At 40.2% G+C, this 18,764-nt stretch overlaps 1 protein-coding gene across 1 annotated transcript in view; it reads right to left on the bottom strand.

The window, feature by feature from the left end:
• The window catches only part of MTCL3 (MTCL family member 3), a 39,073-nt gene extending 37,673 nt beyond the window's left edge, over nt 1-1,400 (bottom strand). The window contains exon 1 of the mRNA XM_063097709.1: nt 294-1,400. Within this exon, the coding sequence (XP_062953779.1) occupies nt 294-1,400 (1,107 nt within the window). The remainder of the gene's footprint in view (nt 1-293) is intronic.
• Between the last annotated feature and the right edge of the window lie 17,364 nt (nt 1,401-18,764).

Genomic DNA, 18,764 nt, shown 5'->3' on the forward strand with positions numbered 1-18,764 from the left:
GCCCACTTTAGGCCTTCTCTAGCTCTCTTACTTTACCTCTGCCCATGAAAACGTGGAACGAACCATGAGGCGAAGGCTCAGATGTGCGGCTAAATGAAAACCTAACGTGACTAGTATCAGGCTCTGCTTCCAATCTGGACATTGCCTAGGAACACCGCCACCCCTCCCCTTCCCTGCTCTCCTTCCTCTTTCCGGCCCACCCTACAGGTTAGCAGCCTCTCCCCCCACCGGGACACGCCCGAATCCTCCGAGGCCCACACCTCCCGCCCCCATGCCTCCCCCCACCTCCTCACCTTGAGAGTCTCGTTCTCCTCTCGCAGCTTCTCCATCTCCTCCTGCATTTCCTCCTGTTCCTGCAGGTGCTGCGGCTGCGGCTGCGACGAAGGGGGCGCCGCCGCCTGCATGGCCCCGCCGCTCGTGCTGCCCTCTGCGCTCTGCTGGGGGCCCTCCGCCGCCGCCGCCATTGGGGAGGAGGAAGGGACCGCAAGGGGCTCGCAAATGGCGGGGGCGCCAGCGACCGGGGAGCTGCGGCTGCTGCTGCCGCCGCCGTTCTTAGTGTGCATCTGAGCCGCGGCCGCCGCCGCTGCCGCCCGCTCCTTCCTGAGATGGAACTGGATGAGCTCAGACTGCAGACATCCTTCCTTCCAGTAGCTCCCGCCGCCGCCGCTGCCGCCCCCCGCAACGCCGCTTCCGGAGTTTCTGCTGCCGGGGCCTGGGGTTTTGCCCGCAGAAGAGGACGGCGGAGGCGAGACCCCCTCCCCGCAGCTGCCGCCCCTTTGCTGAGCACGGACGCCTTTCGCTCGCCAGCCCCTGGGCGGCGGCGGCGGCTGCTGCGGAGCGCCCCCCTCCCTATCCCCGGAGCCGCCGGCGGCTCCTCCTCCTTCCCCGCCCCCTCCTCCTCCTTCCCCGAGCGGAGGGGGTTCCCCGAGTTTCGAGGGCACCGACTCTAGCTCCCGGGGCGGCTCTTCCGGCGGCCCAGGCTTCCTGCCGCCCGCAGAGGCCAGGGTCGCCGCGGGGGCCGCTTCAGCACCAACCGCTGGCTGGACAGCTCCGGGCGCGGCCCCTTTGGGAGCCAGGGGCGCCGCCTTCTCGGCTCCACCCAGGCCTCCTCGGGCGCTGACCGAAGGCGCCCCGCGGCTCCCGGTCTTGTTACCCTGCTGTTGCTGCTGCTGCTGCTGCTGCTGCTGCCGAACAGAATTAAGTTTAGTGCCGGCCCCCACCGGGGACCGTGTGGCCGCAGTTGTCTGTCGGAGAGAATTGTCCCTCGGTCTAGCGGGTGACTGAGCTCGCGGCTGCTTTCTGCTACTGCCCTCCGGGTGCAGGCGAGCCTCAGTGGCTGCTGCGGCGGCAGAAGCTGCGGCTGCGGCAGGGGCAGCGCCCCCGGTCGGTGGCTGACTCATGGCAGTCTAGAAGGAACCTACCGGATGCGATTTGGAATCGTCCATCACTAGATCATCCTCTTCCCTTCTCACCGCCACCAACTTTCCTTTCTAAGCTGGGACAGAAACAAAAGAGGGGAAGCACACAACATGTCTGCATTGTTGCAAAGCAAAGGATTATTTGGCTGTACAAGAGAAGCCCCGGAACATCATGAGATTTGAAAGGCGCTTAACAGAAGCTTTGACTTCTAAATAGGATAGGATGCAGAGCTGTCAATTCTCATTTTGCCCAGGGTGGCGCTGTCTCCATCTCACGCCACCTCAGTGAAATGATGACGGATCTGGAAGACCCTGAACCTTACATTCTCGTCGTAGCAGGTTTTGGAAAGGGTGAGACACAGAGTCAGGAAGGAATTGGTGGGAAGGACAATGCAAAAGGAAAGAGGATAAGGTAGAGAAAAAAGCGTCAGGAAAAAAGGAGATGGTCCGCATACTGGAGTTGCCAAACTTTGGCTTTCGTCACCATCAGATCTGTATTTAAAGTCTAGTTTAGTGGAGAAAGTTTTCTTTAACTAGTATTCCCAAGTTTCAATTAGAGGAAAAGGGTTATGATGCAGGTTCCTAGAGAAAATTTGCTATTAATAAATGATAATTTCCCCAAGCAGCTCCAACTCCTGATGTCTTTAGAGAAATACACCCAATATCCTTTAGAATAGAACTAAAAAAAAAATGTAAATAATGAATGACTATCAATCAACCTCAGTTTCAAGAAGATAATGGCATTAGTAATCATCTATATGGTTTAGTCGTTAGAAACCCCAAAGGGATTTTTTTTTTTTTTTTTTTTTAGCTTCGGAAAATACTTTTTAAAATACTCTTAGAAAATTTGATGGGCAGCTCTGCACAGTCTGAAGTTTCAGGTGATGAATTTTTCTACACTTATCCACTTTTTTGTTCTTGTGAATTATTTTGGTTTTAAGTAAAATTGCTACATGGAAAATATTTTCACATTCTTATCATTGTCTTCAATAGTGAAGTTGTACTTTTAAAGTGTACATTGCCTCCTATGGAGCCGAATTCTGAGGCAGAATGACCCTGCACCCAGAAGACTGGTACATCTTCCCTCACGGTGGTAAGAACATTTCCATTGCGTGTCTTTCAAAGATAAATCTATCACTGGGTTCTTCAGTGTGGGAAACAGTAAGCTGCTGCCTCATAGATTCTTCTCCCTAGTGATCCAGTCACCTAGTCAGTTAGTCAATTAGGTACTTTTTTTTCCCCTTAGAAATATTTCTCTTTAAAGCACTGAAAAGAGCATGATGAGGCACAAAGTTCTGCTTTTAAAAAAAAAAAATACCGCTATTAAGAGAGGAGATGTCTGCCAGTCACATTACTTGCATTATTCCCGTTACAGTCTATGTTAAGTATTATAAGCTATCATGCAACAATTTCTCATTCTGTAAAGAAATATTACTTCTCCACCTCCCTTTCTGTTTCTGGGATCTCCTTCCAACTAATTTTGAAATATAAAGGTGAAAAAAGAAGACATTAGGGGAAAAAAAGTTGCCCATCAACATTTTCTACATTGTCTCCAAGAACCACAAAGTTACAGAATGTCTGGCCTAGTTCCCCAGCAAGCGGACTACCCAACCAGGTTATTTTGTCAATGCAAACCTATTTTTGTTTATAATTAAACAAAATCACTCCGGAGCTGAGAAGCCATCAGATAACTCTTAAACCTGGCTCCCAGACAACTTTCACGCAGGAGAAAGCTCGGGTTCCAGTAACTGGGCTCCACAATCAAAGGTACCTGGTTTCTGTAACGTGTTTCTCACAAAGTGACAAGACGCTGCGTCTCTTTAAAGCTCTCTCATGGAAATTGCCACCTTAGCAATCCTGGCATGACCCAAACCAAAACATTTTAATTTCAGGTTTTATCCGCCCACTGACCCACCCCATCTCTCATCCCCATCCCTTTAGAAATCCAGAACTGCTCACTTCTCAGCAGAGGCGATGTTTCGAAGAAGTTGATGCAAATCGACAGCTTTTCCCTTATATTCCGGGGACCTCAGGGTTTATTACTGTGTCCTTCGGAGCCCAGGAAAGTTCAACGTCGTAGTATTATATGCGACTGTCTGGCTGAACACGACTTTGGGCCGGCTCGCCCCAGCTCCACGCGCACTCGGTTTCTCCAGACAATGGCGATAACCAATGCCAAGTCTCCGCAGCCCCCAGAGCGGGCTGCTTCCCGGCGGTCCGCGGCTGGGCTGGCGCTGCGGCTTGTAGCAGGCGACCGCGCGAGGTACCAAGCTGTGCCAGACGCTCCCCAGGAAGTGCAGTGATATGCATGAGCTGACCTCACCGCACTGGGCAAGGGACAGGGCGGGATTGCAAGGGAGGACACAGTCGAAGTAGCCAAAGAGAGGTTACTTCCAAGAGGAAAGAGAAGAAGGCGGGGACCGGGGGCGTGGGTGGGGGCCAGAAGACAAAACGGCCAGGGCCCCGCCCGAGAAGGAAGATTGGCAGCCGCGCTCAAATCCTTGCTCCGCTCTCACATCCCAGACTTGGTAGAACGTTCTAAAACCGCTTGAAATCGGATGCTCTGGTTTTCTGCAAAGCTTTGTCCTGGGTCCGATCAATCTCCATCAATTATTGAGTTGAGCTCTTTTCCCAGGGAAGCGGATCTGAACAGGCTTCCGGGCGTGCCCGACGTCTCCTGGTGCAGCTGCCAGACGCTGGCGGCGGCTGCTGGGAGATCTCTTTGTTCGCTCACTTTAATTCTCAGCCGAGCTCTCCACGCGGTGCTCCCTCCCCACCCCCAGCCCGGGCGGAGTCGGACGTCGTTTCCACGAATAGATAATGGTTGCCAGACCCACCGTCCCGCAGACAAAGGGTTCCTGCAAACTGAATACATATCAGCTTACACATGTGGTTTACAGAGGGGTTTGCCCTTGGTGTATATTCCTCTCTCCTTTACTGAGTGCCAGTTTCTACTGTAAAAACAAGGAGCGATTGCTGGGATCCATAGTCTTTATTGTAGTGCATGTGGGCAAGAGGAATCAGGAAAAACGTAAAATATATCCGCTTAATAGTGAGCTCAGAAAAGAAAACATTGCCTCTACAATTTACACTAACCCATTCTTTCCACAGTAATAATATTTTTAAAATTCAAGTGGTAAATTTTCTTTTCCTTTCCAGTTCCGCCCCCCCCGGGGGGAGCCATGGTAGCCTCCCTCGTACCTGTAAGAATTCCTTTGTGAGCATGAAGATGAGAATAAAAGTAAGCACTGCTTTCTAAAGGGCATTTTTCGAAATTAAATTTCTCTTATATTACTATGGTAGTTTTGTAGGTAAAAAGGAAATAATAAATAATTGTTTATGCTAATATGAATTTTATTGTGAGATATTTTCCAAGTGTAAATCTTGCATTAAAAGTGAAATAAAAACAAATTAGGAGTGATTTGCATAAAACAATCATTACAGAACATGTTCAAGCCCTGTGATTAGCATCTCTACTGACATATAAGACAAATACGGCATCACAATAAAATCATTCATGTTCCAAAATAGATAGTAAGAGGGTATTTTGTGCCCAGCACTGTCCAAGGTGCTAGGGAAGCAAAGATAAATCAAGAAATTGTCTCTGTGCAGGGGAGGATTAAGCATATTGGTTAGGAATTGAGAAAATTTAGGTAATTTCCTTATTGTCCTTCAAATATTTTGGGGGAGGTGTAAAAATGACATCTGTGGCATCTATAATGGAAAGCTCAAACCCTGACTAGCATATTAAAATAAAGGGGAAAAAAGCAAAATGAAAGTGTAATCACAAGATATTTTGAATTTATATGAGGCAATTTGTCATTATGTACCCAAACTTGAGTTGTAATAGTCTTAAGAAACTAAGAGCCACAGGTCTCATTCAATCAAAATAAATAAAATGGATAAAAATATTTTTTAGATCACTCTTTACAAATAAAATACTGATATTGTAAACATAGTCTAAGGACACAAAACATACTTGGTCTGCTTCTCTAAGAATGTATACTCTGCTCACGCACCTATGTTTCAATTTTTCCTGAGGTAGTAATATTTATTTCAGTGCAAATAGCAAGTTTAAAGTCCTAATAAAAACAGAAACCAAATTATTATGCATGCTTAAGTCAGTTAATGTGACTAAATGTTTCATTTTATAATTTAGTATTATGCGATTTCAAGGGCAAAAACTGTAATAATATAGAATACATATAAGCAATATTTAAGACGCTTCTTTACACATGTAAATATTCTGTAAGTAAAAGAACTTTTGAACTGGAAATTCATTTGGTTTATTCCTTTATTTGCTGGTTAAAGTTATATTTTTCCAATTAAACGAATCCCAAAGATGATTATTCAAAGATTTTTCCAGAATTTAGAAAAGGCTTCGGCGTTAGTTTTACTGTGTTTTGCAAGAAAACAGGCCAATTGACTTTTTTTTTAAATCTAGTTTTATTAATATTATTTTTTACATCCTAGGATGTTGTTGCAGAGCAGTTGGGAGGAAGGGGGAGAGGGGAAAGAGGAAGGAAATGGGATGGAAGAAGGAGGCAGGAGGAAGGGCAGGATTGAGGCCTGTGGCACGCCACTCATTCCCACAGGGGAGACTGGGGGGCTTCCAATGATGGCTTGGTCAATGCCAGACTGGGTGCAGATGTCAGGGGGATGTGGCAAAAGCCCTCACTCACCACCATCCCAGCTCAGGAACCTGCGCCCTCTTGCTGCAGCTCGGTGGTCGTCACTGGGCTGGTTGCGCATGTTGGGGGGCGTGGCTGAGGCCCAAAGCCCCTCACTGTCCAGGCTTGGGAGAGCCTGGGGTGCTTCCTGTGGTGGTTTGGTGGTTGTCGCTTGCCTGGTTGTATGTGCCAATTGACTTTTTAATGTCTGTAATAATGAATTATCCACTCTGTAGCACAAGTTGTGGACCTTCGATCAAGGGAAGAAGGCTAAAGTCTCAACTTCAAAGCCCTTTAAGAAATATATAGCATAAAATGCCTACCTTTCTATTCTCATGACTTTACCATATCGTGTATTTTAATCTACACCATTATACAGTTTGCAAAGCCCTTTCACTTGTATGCTCAAAACACGGTGGAATAGATTGTATTTTCCCCATTTAAAACATGGAGTAACTGAGTTTCCGAGATGTTGTGACTTTCTCAAGTTTAATTTCACAATCACAACTTAAACTTGGGTCCTCTCTTCCATCAGGTCTGCTTCTTATATTTATCTAAGGTACCTCTTTTTCTTTCATAACGTGACTGAAAATTCTGTAAATCTAAGAGTGATTTTACACCCGTATTTTAGTCCAATCTTTTCACCTATGCTTAGAATATCTACATTTGGAGTTAACACTATAACCTCAAACTCCACATAAAGTTTTTCCCTTTCCTCCAACTGGTATCTATTTCTATCCTATTTTTCTTTTAGTAAAGAAAAACAATATTTTCTATATCTATTTTTCTTTCCATAAAACAATTATTTCATATGCTTTTCCACTAAACACTGGTTTCTTCAGTGTTTTGTCTTTTTCCTTTGCTTCTATATCTATTTTTTCTTTCAAACTGTCTTATACTTATTTTTTCTTCTTTATCTCCTTTGCAGTCACCACCAAAATTCAGACTCCAATAATTCTATGTTTAGATTGCTGCAAATGCTTCTATCAATAAATGATAAGTTCTTTCTGCTAAATCTTACTGCCTAATGCTGACGGTTTACTCCTTTATTAAATGACACTTTCCTTATGTCACTCTGCTTGTAGTCATGTCTAAACTCTTATATCATGTTAAAACTCTTCTTCCTAGACTTCGAGGAAGTGCACCATCCCCATTTTATACCAAAATGTACTCAGACTCTGTAAGACTTTGCTATGCATACTCCTTGTTAAACTTGTCTCTTTCTCCCAGAAGTATGTGGGGTTTGTCCATCTTCTGCCCCTTTTCTCTTGCCATTCTCTATACTTGGCATGTCCTTCTTTTTCTTCTGTCAAAATTTGCCCACATTTTAAGGCTCAGCTTAAGTTTCAAATCTTTCTGTCATATGAACTTATGCAAATTATTTAAATGATCTGAGCCTCAGATTTTTTCACTCATTCATTTATCTATACATGTAACATATGTTGCTGAATTTTTGTTATCAATAGTAACTAATCTATATGATTATTATGAAATGGTGAAGGTGATTCTAATCAGAGTGCATGGAACATGGTGACCATAAGAAATGACAGGTGATAATTACTATGTGCCCAGCTCTGTAAGCTGTCAATACATGTAAGCTATCATTGTTATTATTAATATTTTATTAATATTATTACATTAATTTACACTATATTTTATCATTCATGAATTCTATTAAAGTAACTAGTGTCACACAGTTAGAAACACTAGGTTAGTCTTGAATCATTTTATAATTGTCCATCCAGATGGTAAATATCTTAAAATATTATTCTTGTTTCCCTCATTATCTCCAGCAGAGACTTGGGCACATAGAAGCTGGTCAATATGCAGTTGGCCCTCTGTATCTGTAGATTTCACATTTGAAGATTCAACCAAGAGCAGATCAAAAATATTTTTTAAAAATTACAATGTAAGAATAAAAATAATACAAATACAAAAAATACAGTATAACAATTATTTACATAGCATTTACACTGTATTAGGTATTATAAATAATCTAGAGATGCACATATAGGAGTATGTGCATAGGTTATATGCAAATAGTATGCCATTTTATAAAAGGGACTTCAGCATCCAAGGATTTTGGCATGGGTGGGGGTCCTGGAACCAATCCCCTGTATAAGCCAAGGGACAACTGTATACAAATTGATTTGTAGAGTCCTAACAGAAAAAAGCTGATTTTTTAAAATTATTATTCATGCTCTGTTTTTGAAGAGTAATTTAGCTTGGAGATATGCCATTGTCCTGACCTTTACTGGATATGTATGCAGTCACATACCACATTTGTTCTCCGGATTGCACTTTAGGTAATAATTAATGAGTCATAGGCTCCTTGAGTTGTAAACACCATGATTCACATTTTTATCTGTAAACCATATTATATGTTGGGTTTTGCCTCATTTCAAGCATCTTAACAAAGGCTATTCTGTAATCTCTGAGAAGAAATGTGCACATCCTATAACTTAATGTTATGATCAAAAACTTATGTTTTAATTCATATATCAGATTAAGGCTGCTTTGTGAATGACAGAAATTGCTACTCAAACAAGGATGCTTTCATTATTCATGCCTTTCCAGTTGCATAAATTTTCTTGGGGCTCTCATAGTTAAACTTCTGTAAATGCTCATGAATATTCACCCTTGGTCATTCAACCAAAAGTCTAGCCACTCATTATGGCCAAATTGTGTTGAATGTTTGATTTCAATCCAGCCCCGTTTCAATTTTATCTTAATCTCAGTGGAGATTTTTTAACAAATCTGGTACTTATTATATAAATGTTATACACATTTAGGATCCCCATTACATTTTCCCCTAGTATCACTAGTTTAATAACTCAGGATTGTCAAATTTTCAATATCGCCATTTTAATAATCCTTTATCTCACCTATTCTGAATCCTCCTGCAGCTCTCAGAATTTTTGATTAATTATTATGTTTTAAAATGATCAGAATTCATCAATAATTATTCTTTAAAATGATCACAATAGGCCAATTCTCATTCTGTCAGACCAACAAGGATGCCATCCTAAGTAACTGCACACTTCACTGGGAAATTTTAGTACAAGTTTTGCATTTCTAGTTCCTACTTTTCTTTCATGCTGTCTGAAGAAAAAAAAAAAACTAAGGGCCCCCTGCATAGATATAATCTAGCAAAGATCCTGTTAACTGTAAATGGATCTGGCAGATTTTCATGTTATATACTGAATATGAGGTACTTCAAAAAATTCATGAAAAGATTCATTTTATGCCTTCGATTTGATGATTTCCATTCCTCTGGGTATATTCCCAACAGTAGGATAGCTGGGTCATATGGTAGATCTATCTGCAATTGTTTGAGGAACCTCCATACCATTTTCCATAGAGGCTGCACCATTTTGCAGTCCCACCAACAATGTATGAGAGTTCCTTTTTCTCTGCAACCTCGCCAGCATTTATCGTTCAGAGTCTTTTGGATTTTAGCCATCCTAACTGGGGTTAGATGGTATCTCAGTGTGGTTTTGATTTGCATTTCCCGGATGCTGAGTGATGTTGAGCATTTTTTCATATGTCTGTTGGCCATTTGTATATCTTCCTTAGAGAAATGCCTACTTAGCTCTTTTGCCCATTTTTTAAATACCTGTTCCCCAATGTTCATCGCAGCACTCTTTACAATAGCCAAGAGTTGGAACCAGCCCAAATGTCCATCATCAGATGAGTGGATACGGAAAATGTGGTACATCTACACAATGGAATACTACTCAGCTATAAAAACGAATGAAATACTGCCATTTGCAACAACATGGATGGACCTTGAGAGAATTATATTAAGTGAAACAAGTCAGGCACAGAAAGAGAAATACCACATGTTCTCACTTATTGGTGGGAGCTAAAAATTAATATATAAATTCACACACACACACACACACACACACACAAACCGGGGGGGGGAGATATAACAACCACAATTACTTGAAGTTGATACTACAAGAAAACAGAAAGGACATTGTTGGGGGGGAGGGGGGAGGGAGGAGGGAGGGAGGTTTTGGTGATGGGGAGCAATAATCAGCCACAATGTATATCGACAAAATAAAATTTTAAAAAAATAATAAAAATTAAAAAAAATTTTAAAAAATTTTTTTAAAAGATTCATTTTATCTTTCAATTCTATTTTTCCATGAACTTTTTGAAGAACCTGCATATTTGTCAAGTAAATTGCAAAGGCAATATCTTAATATTTAATTGATCCAGTTATAGAAAAAATAAGCAAACTGCCACCTATATTTTTTATTCTAATATTTTACTATTCTCATTGTTGTCTTTAAATATCACTGAGATTTAATTCAATGCAGTTACTAAAGTTTTGAATATTATACTAGGCTATCCAAAGATTAGGGTACTCTGGTAGGATGTAGATTAGTTTGACTTGATTCTTTCTTCACTCATTGATATTTATTACATGTAAGTGTTCACTCAGGGTCTTCAAAGGAAACAGCACATTCAATTTAAGATAACTTGAAGAGGGTTTATTGATGAAGGGACTATTTACAAGATGTGGATCAGATATAGAAGAAACTATAGTGGATACTTCAATACACTGGGGTGAACAGACAGGGAAGTGCCATCACCGCACTTGCTCAGAGAAAAAGACACCATTGACAATAGCATTGAAAAGATGAAGGGACAGAGTGGTCACTGCCACCCCCCAAAAACATTTGTGTAATGTATGCTATGTTGAGAACAGTGATTTCCTACCAGTGACATAGCCAGCCCAAGATGATCTCACCATGAGAGATTCAGGGTAATAATTACAATTACTTCAACTCTCCTCTTTGACTCTGGTCTCCTGCTGGGGCTCTCCATCAGTGGATCCAGTGAAATCCAGAAGGCTATGGAGCCATTTGATGCAGTCCACACAGGCCAGCCTCCAGGCTTAAAAGTAGATCTGAAGGAGTCAAATGTAAGATATAGAGCACAATGAGCAGCAATATTACCAATAACTCAGAAACTTTAAAATTACTATATTCCTCACAAACTAATACCTTTCATGTCTGGTGGTGATCTCTAAATTTGTGCTTTTAGAAAAAGCATGAATTTTGAGTTATTTCTTTTAGTACTGGTAATGAATTTTTTCTGTGAGTATTTTTTCTGTAATTGTGTATTAGTTAATTGGAGGAATCATTATTTTTATAGTATTAAATTTTCCTGTACATTAATGTGGTATTTTTTTTGTTTAGATTGTCTTTCTAGTAAAGAACCTCAATAAATTTTGTTACCAGAAATTTTGCACATCCTTTGCTAGATTTGTTCCATGGTGTTTGATATTTTTATACAATTGTCAAAGGTATTCTCTTTAAGCACATATGCTAACTGCTTGTTGCTAGTGTAAAGAATTACAATGGACTTCTGTGTAATGATCTTATAATCACACACCTTGCCTTATTATCCTATCATTTTCAATCATTTTTCTACAGAATAATTTGTTTTCTAAGTAGATAATTATATCAGGTGAAAAATGATATTAATTTTCTCCTTTCCAATCCATTTGTTTTAAATTTATTTACTTTTTGTTTTATAGTACCTGCTAGAACCTCTGGTATAATATTTAATATAAATAGTGATAATTGGCTGGTTAGGAATAAATGAGAACTTTCTTAATGTAGTATATTCACAAAAATTATCCATAGCAAGCAGTGTACTTGATGATTGATTAGAAACATCCAATTTAAAATTAGAACAAAGACATGGAGACCTGCTACCACTCCTTTTATTCAGTGTAACACTGGAGGTTCTACAGTGAAACAATAAGGGAAAAAAATAAGTTTAAGGACTGAAATAGAAGCAAATTGCTCATCAGTTTAGATACTGTATTGATATGACTATCTACCAAAGGAATTCTAAAGAATCTGCAAATCAATTATTGACACTAGAGTTAGGAAATATTGTTGTGTAATAAAAGAATCAACTTATAATACATGTCATTATATTAGTAACAAGCAGAAAATATGATTTTTAAAGATACATATTATCATTACTACCAAATATATAATGTACCTATCAATAAATCAAACAAGAAATGTATTATACCATTTTGAAAAAATATATAAACTCTTATTCAGAAAAATTAAATAAGGCCTAAGTCAATGAAGAGATTGATGTTACTAGATGCTGATAGGAGGACTCAGTATCCTAAACATGTTGATTACCCCCTAATTGAGTTATAAGTTCAAAGAATACCACTCAAAATCCCATAGGTTTATTTTTTAAACTTTAGTATTTAATTCTTAGTTTTATATGTAAAGTGTCAAGGGCCAAGAATAACCATGACACAAAGTGAGTTAACGTGCCCTAACAGATATTGATATTTAAGCTATAATACTTAGTACACATTGGCTCAGGGATACAGAAACTAAAGAAACAGACTTGGTAAGTAACAGGAGTGGCCTTAAGCTCATCAGAGAAATGATGTGTTGTTTAATATAGTGCTCAGACAAATGGTTAAATCTATAAAAACAAAAGAAATTGAATAACTATTGATGGAGTTTGGATGTGTTGTCCCCTCCAAACCTCATGTGGAAATTTGATCCCCAATGCAGCAATATTGGAAACTGATTGAGTCATGGGGGTGGATCCCTTGTGAATGGATTAATGCTCTCCCCGGGGGAGGGGGAATTAATGAGTGAGTTCTCTCTCTATTAGTTCCCACGAGAGCTCGTTGCTTAAGAAGACCCTGGCACCTTCTCTCTCTCTCTCTCTCTCTCTCTCTTGCTTCTTCTCTCTTGTTTCCTCTCACCATGTGATCTCCTTGTATCCGCCAGCTCCCTGCCACTTTCCACCATGAGTAGAAACAGCCTGAGGCCCATGCCAGATGCAGCCATCACAGAATTGTAAGCCAAATAAACCTCTTTTCCTTATAAGTTACCCAGTCTCAGGTATTCTGTTATAGCAACACAGAAAGGACTAATACAGAAAATTGGTACCGAGAGTGGGGTGTTCCTATACAGATACGTGAAAATGTGGATGCATCTTTGGAACTGGGTAATGGGCAAAGGTTGGAAGAGTTTGGAGGACTTAGAAGAAGAGAAAAAGATGAGGGGAAGTTTGGAATGTCTTAGAGACTTATGTGGTGGTGAGCAGAATGCTGATAGAAATGTGGACAGTAAAGGCCATGCAGATGATGAGGTCTCTGATAGAAATGAGGAACATATTGGGAATTAGACAAAAGATAACCCTTGCTACACCATAGCAAGAAACCTGGCTGCATTATGTCCATGCCCTTGGACTTTGTGGAAGGTGGAACTTAAGAGTTGTAAACCAGAGTATCTGGCAGAAGAAATTTCCAAGCAGCAAAGCATTAAGGATGCTGCATGGTTATTTCTAACTGCCTATGCTGAGTTATGGCAGAAAAGGCATGATGTAAATCCAGAATTTAAAAGGGCATCAGAGCATAAAGTTTTGGAAAATTTGCAGCCTGGCCATGTGGTAAAGAAACGGAGAGCCGGTAAACAATGCAAGGGTGAAGCAGATAAACCAGTTGCTAAAGACATTATCTTGGCAGTGAAGCAGCCAGATGCTAAGAGCCAAGACAATGAGAGAAAAGCCGTGAAGACATTTCAGAAGTCTGGAAGGGTGCCCCACCTATCATAGACCCTGAGGCCTAGAAAGACTGAGTTATCCTGGAGGACAGACCTGGGGCACAGCTCCCTTCAGGATCCTGCTCCCTGCATCTGAGCTGCTCCTGCTGGAGCAGCCCCAAGTGTGGTTCATGCAGAAGCCCTGGAGAGTAGAGGCCCAAAACCTCGGTGGCATCCACGTTGTGTTAAGTCTGCAGACCGGCAGGATGTGAGAGCAGCCTCCACCCAGATTCCAGAGGATGTATGGAAAAGCCTGGGGGCCCAGGAAGAGACCTGCCACAGGGGCAGAGCCACTGCAGAGGTCATCTACTAGAGCAATGCCAAGCAGGAAAGTGGGGTCACAGCCCTCACAGAGAGCCCCCATCAGGGAAATGTCTAGTACAGCCAATGCAGAGGGGCTGCCACCAGGACCCCAGAACTTTGGGGCCACTGGTAACATGCAACACAGGCCTGGAAAAGCCACAGGCACCAGTGCAGTGGAATGGAGTTTGCCTGGCAGAGTTGTGGGAGCAAGGCTGCCTGAGGCTTTGGGGGCCCAGATGCCCAATTGTGCCCAGGATGCAGGACTTGGAGTCAAAGAACATTATTTTGGAGCTTTAACACATAATGTCTGCCCTGCTGGGTTTCAGACTTGTTTGGGGCCTGTTTTTCCTTTCTTTTGGCCTTTTCCTCCCTTTTGGAATGGAAATGTATACTCAATGTCTGTTCCACCAGTGCATCTTGGCAGTAGATAAATTTGGTTTTGTTTTTCAGGTTCACAGCTGGAAGGACTTTTGCTTTTGGTCTCAGAGGAGACTTTGGACTTTGGACTTTTAAGCTGGTGCTGGAACAAGGTAAGACTTTTGGGACTGTTGGGATAGAATGACTGTATTTTGTATGTGAGAGTGACATGAGTTGGGGGGGGCCCGGGGCAGAATGATGGAGTTTGGATGTGTAGTCCCCTCCAAAACTCATGTGGAAATTTGATCCCCAATGTGGCAGTGTTAGAAACTGATTGAGTCATGGGGTTGGATCCCTCATGAATGGATTAATGCTCTCCCTGGGGAAGGGGGGATTAATGAGTGAGTTCTCTCTCTATTAGTTCCCACGAGAGCTTGTTGCTTAAGAAGACCCTGGCACCTTCTCTCTCTCTCTCTTGCTTCCTCTCATCATGTGATCTGCTTGTACCCGCCGGCTGCCTGCCATTTCCGCCATGAGTAGAAACAGCCTGAGGCCTATGCCAGGTGCAACTGTCCCAGAATCGTAAGCCAAATAAACCTCTTTTCCTTATAAATTACCCAGTCTCAGGTATTCTGTTATAGCAACACAAAACGGACTAATACAACTATGTTACATTATAAAAAATTCACTTGTCAATGAATTTGTGGCTTCAATATGAAAGGCAAAACTTTGATATTGTTAGAAGAAAGATTAGGAAAATATATTTTCTAGTCTTGGATAAGAAAGAATTTTTAAAAAACAAGATTCAAAAATTGCATAACACATATGAAGATTAGTACATTAGACTTTATTAAAAATAAGAATTTCTGTTCATCAAAAGATAATATAAAGAATGAAAAGGCGAGTCACAAACTGGGAGGAACAGCTTCAAAAGTATAACAACAAAGGATTAATATTCATAATACCTCAAAATGTTTCTATAAATCAATAAGAAAAAGATTAACAGCTTTCATAGAAAAATGGTCAAAAGTCATAAGTAAACAATCACAAGAGAGCAAATGTAAGTGACCATAAATATGGGCAATGTACCTAACCTTATTAGTAAATAAAGGAATACTTGGATTATCATATCGTTCTCACCATATTTTTAAAATATTAAAAAGTCTGTTAAAACTAAATGTGGAAATGTATATGGAGCCACAGAAAGGCTTTGTATGAATGGTAGGATTATAAACTGATACAATCACTTTCAGAAACAGTGTAATGTCATACAGAAATAGTGAAAGCACCAGTTTCTACAATCTGGCACTTCGAATTATAGGGATAGAATTTCTTGCATGTTTACCAGGATGTGTGTTCACAGAGACATTTGTAATATCAAAAATCTAGAAACTCCACAAATATAAAACCGTGATATATTTATTCAATGGATCACTGTAGAACAGTGGAAATGAATGAACTACAGCTACAGCCAACATAGATGATTCTCAAGAATATAGTGCTAAGCAAAAGAAGCAAATTATAAAATGCATGAATAAAAAATTTACACACGTAAAATTAAAACATGTGAAATGAAGCAATATGTTATTTAGGGATGCAGGTATAGAAATAAAACTAGAGTGAAAAGCGAGGAAATGATAAGATTCAGAATAGTGGTTAACTTGACAGTGAGAAAAAAGTAGTTCAGGAGTGGAATCAAAAATATGAAAAGTCTTTTGGATTTCCTTTAGAAATGAAGAATATAAAATTATTACACAATGAATAAATGAAAAGAGAAGGGCAAAGAGAAGTATACTGTTCACTGAACTATGAATGTAAGTTAAAGTAATTATATTTTATGTATTTTAGCCTGTTGGTGTGTGTGTGAACCAACTTCCTTCACTTGAATTATTATTATTTGTTTGCTATCTTTTCTTTAATGGCCTCTTCATTTCCTTTCGCATAAAAAAGTATTTTAAAAATGGTGTCATTATTTTCATTATCATGAAAATCTCAAATATTATTTAAGTAATGGAAGAGTGACTGACTAAACGTGAAAACATCAGCATTGTGCAGAGATTTCTTCATGTTTTGTCAATCTCAGCATTTTTCAAACATAAAAACTTCATCCTATGAATGTAATGGATGGCCTGAGGCAACCTAAAGAATATTTTGTTTGAAATGTGTGTGCATGCACATACACACACACACACACACACACAAACATCTCTAAAGAGTGAAAAACTAAATCAGCAAAGTAACAAACTGGATCCAGCCATCTTGGATGAAATGCCTCATTTTGACCATGAGTATCTTTCCAGAAGACAGAACTAGCACGATAGCAGGTTTTACAGATATTTACTGGTATTTTTTACTCTACCACTGACTGACTTAAAATCTAACAACTAATATTAGAGAATAAGTACTTGACCAATCTCTTGAACATTTAGTAAATTTCTATGTTGGGCTGCAAAAGATATATATTACAAAAGAAGGAAGTTTTCTGGGCTTTTGAAAAGATTCCCTGCACTGTCCCCCACTTTCAAAAGCATTTTTAAGTAATGTAAAATATTTTATAATATTCAAATATATTTCATAACTTTTTCACATTATTTATTTAGTGTCTATCAGGTTTAAAGAAATTAAATAAAGTGAAGCTCCTGCTTTCAAATTTGCATTCATGCATATAACTAATATATATTTCTAAGCTAACATAAACATAAGCGCAAATCACACAAGTGCACAATATATGCAGGTATTGAGGAAACTTTCTGGAGGGGCATAAAGTTAGGGAAAGCATCAAGGGACAGTAAAACTCAAGCTGGCTATGAACGAAATGTGAGGTTAACCCACTTAATTCTTTTGGCTCACAGTGATCTTTTTCCACTCCAATTCTGGTGTTTCATTCTTTTCTATTTCATTTTGAAAAACTCTTATATCCCAACCATGGGATACAAATATTGATACCACTCATTAAACTTTCAACATATGTTATAAACTTTTTGAAAGCAGGAATCATTCCTTGTTCCTGGTTATATCCCTACTGTATGTCTGTACCTATTTGTTATTTTTTGCTCATAAGAGGTTACATATGCAGGAAATTTGCATATTTGAATTATATTGTTATATAATCACAGCTGTACACATTATTTTTCTCACATAGATCATTAGGAAATTGTGGAGCCATGTCTTATATTTTGATATCCTTCTCAGTTTCTGGTGTAGGGTTTTGCAAATTATAAGTGGTTCAAAAATGTTTTTAGTCAAATGAGATTATGGTGGGTGGAAGATGAATTTAAGCAAAGGAAATGAGAGAGGGAGCATAAGTGCAGGGAGAAGGCCAGACTGAAACAGGTAGAGTCTTTCTACTAAGGAGTGGTTGGATATCTTCTGCAGTTCTCCAGTGTCAGTTAGTGGAAATTCCATCTTTCCTGTTATTTAATTCAAAATCATTGGCTCCTCTCTGTCTCCTCACGTACCAACTTAGTCGGTCAGGAAATCCTATCAACCCTATATACAAAATAAATCCTTAATAGAAGAACCCTTTCTCACACCTTTCTCTGCTATCACCATAGTCCAGGGAAAAAGTCATGTCATACCTGAAAGAATCTCCCTGCTTCTCCCCTTGCTTGCTTTCTTATGTACATAATGTCCACACGGTGACCAGAGTGATTTTTTTCAGTGATGAGCCAGGTCACATCGCTCTTAGTTCAAACCTTAAAATGGCTTGGCATTTCTCCCACAGCAAAAGCCCAGGTGTACCCAGGGCTGGGGAAGCCCTAGTGTCCCAGCGCCTTGGCTCTCTCTGACCTCTTGTCCCACTTCCCCTGCCCTTTCATGCTGGCCTCCCGGCTGTTGCTCAAGCTCCACAGCGCACTCACGACTCAGGATTTTTGAAGCACTGTTTCCCTTTTGTTAAGAATGCCCCTTTTCTGCATATTTGCTTGCCTCATCTTTATACCTTCTTCTGGTCTTGTTTTTAAATGTTACCTTCTCTGATTGTCAGGATATAATCTTAATTCTTTACGTAAATTCCCACCCATTCTTACACTGCTTCGTTCTTCTTCTCACAGCACTTGTCTCCACTTGATGTATTATTTGTTCCTTGTTCTTGTTGCCTGCTCACTTTAGAGTGGGAGCTCTAAGATGGCATGATGGCGTTTTGTTTTGTTTTTTTCCTTTTCCTTTTTTTTTTTTTTTTCCACTGCTCTGTCCTTGGGACCCAGGACAGAGGACCTTAATAAGCACTAAAGAATGTTTTTATTTATTTGAATGAATGAACATATAAATAAAAAATAAATCCAAGAATAAAAAAGAAAGAATTGATGGATGTTTCCAATGCCAAAACAGAGTTTTGTTTTGATATGAAAAGCAATAGGGATACATCTCAAATATTTGAGGATGGGGATAGACATTATCTTCAGTCA

This window comes from Cynocephalus volans, chromosome 5, assembly GCF_027409185.1.
Source record: "Cynocephalus volans isolate mCynVol1 chromosome 5, mCynVol1.pri, whole genome shotgun sequence".
NCBI lineage: Eukaryota > Metazoa > Chordata > Mammalia > Dermoptera > Cynocephalidae > Cynocephalus > Cynocephalus volans.